Source organism: Penaeus monodon, chromosome 28 (assembly GCF_015228065.2).
Source record: "Penaeus monodon isolate SGIC_2016 chromosome 28, NSTDA_Pmon_1, whole genome shotgun sequence".
Lineage (NCBI taxonomy): Eukaryota > Metazoa > Arthropoda > Malacostraca > Decapoda > Penaeidae > Penaeus > Penaeus monodon.
In genome coordinates this window covers 5,573,211-5,573,532 of record NC_051413.1, presented here as the reverse complement: position 1 = coordinate 5,573,532, position 322 = coordinate 5,573,211, and the positions used below count along the sequence as shown (strand labels likewise).

The 322-nt window shown below is 42.5% G+C and overlaps 1 protein-coding gene across 4 annotated transcripts in view; it reads left to right on the top strand.

Moving 5' to 3' along the window:
• Positions 1-322, top strand: part of LOC119591323 — an 8,770-nt gene that overhangs the window by 3,049 nt on the left and 5,399 nt on the right. The window contains exon 1 of one of the 4 annotated variants that reach the window (XM_037940052.1): positions 90-187. The exons of the other annotated variants lie outside the window; for them this stretch is intronic. Within the exon in view, the coding sequence (XP_037795980.1) occupies positions 173-187 (15 nt within the window). The 5' untranslated portion in view covers positions 90-172. Of the gene's footprint in view, positions 1-89; positions 188-322 lie in introns of those variants that run through there. 4 annotated transcript variants of the gene reach the window in all.

Here is a 322-nt window from a genome sequence, read left to right as displayed (position 1 = left end):
AGTCATCGTCCACCGCCATTGATTGTGTCTATCATATCGAGTCTAATCAACGTGAATGCTGCCAGCTGTTCGCTTGAGTACATATCAGCACCTCTATCAGCCTTTTTATTTTTCCTCACTGGACGTGTGTTGTTCGGCATTCATTCGCCGCGTATGTCAGCCGATTTGGATTATGTCTCGTGTTAAAGGTAAAATCTGCGTAGTGAAAATATGGTCGATCTTTATTCGCAGGTAAAAGTAAGAAAGGTGGCTTTGCTGTTGTTGTTTTGTGTATTTAACTGCACTCCCTGATTGACAAGGAATTCGTTGAGAGAGAGAGAGA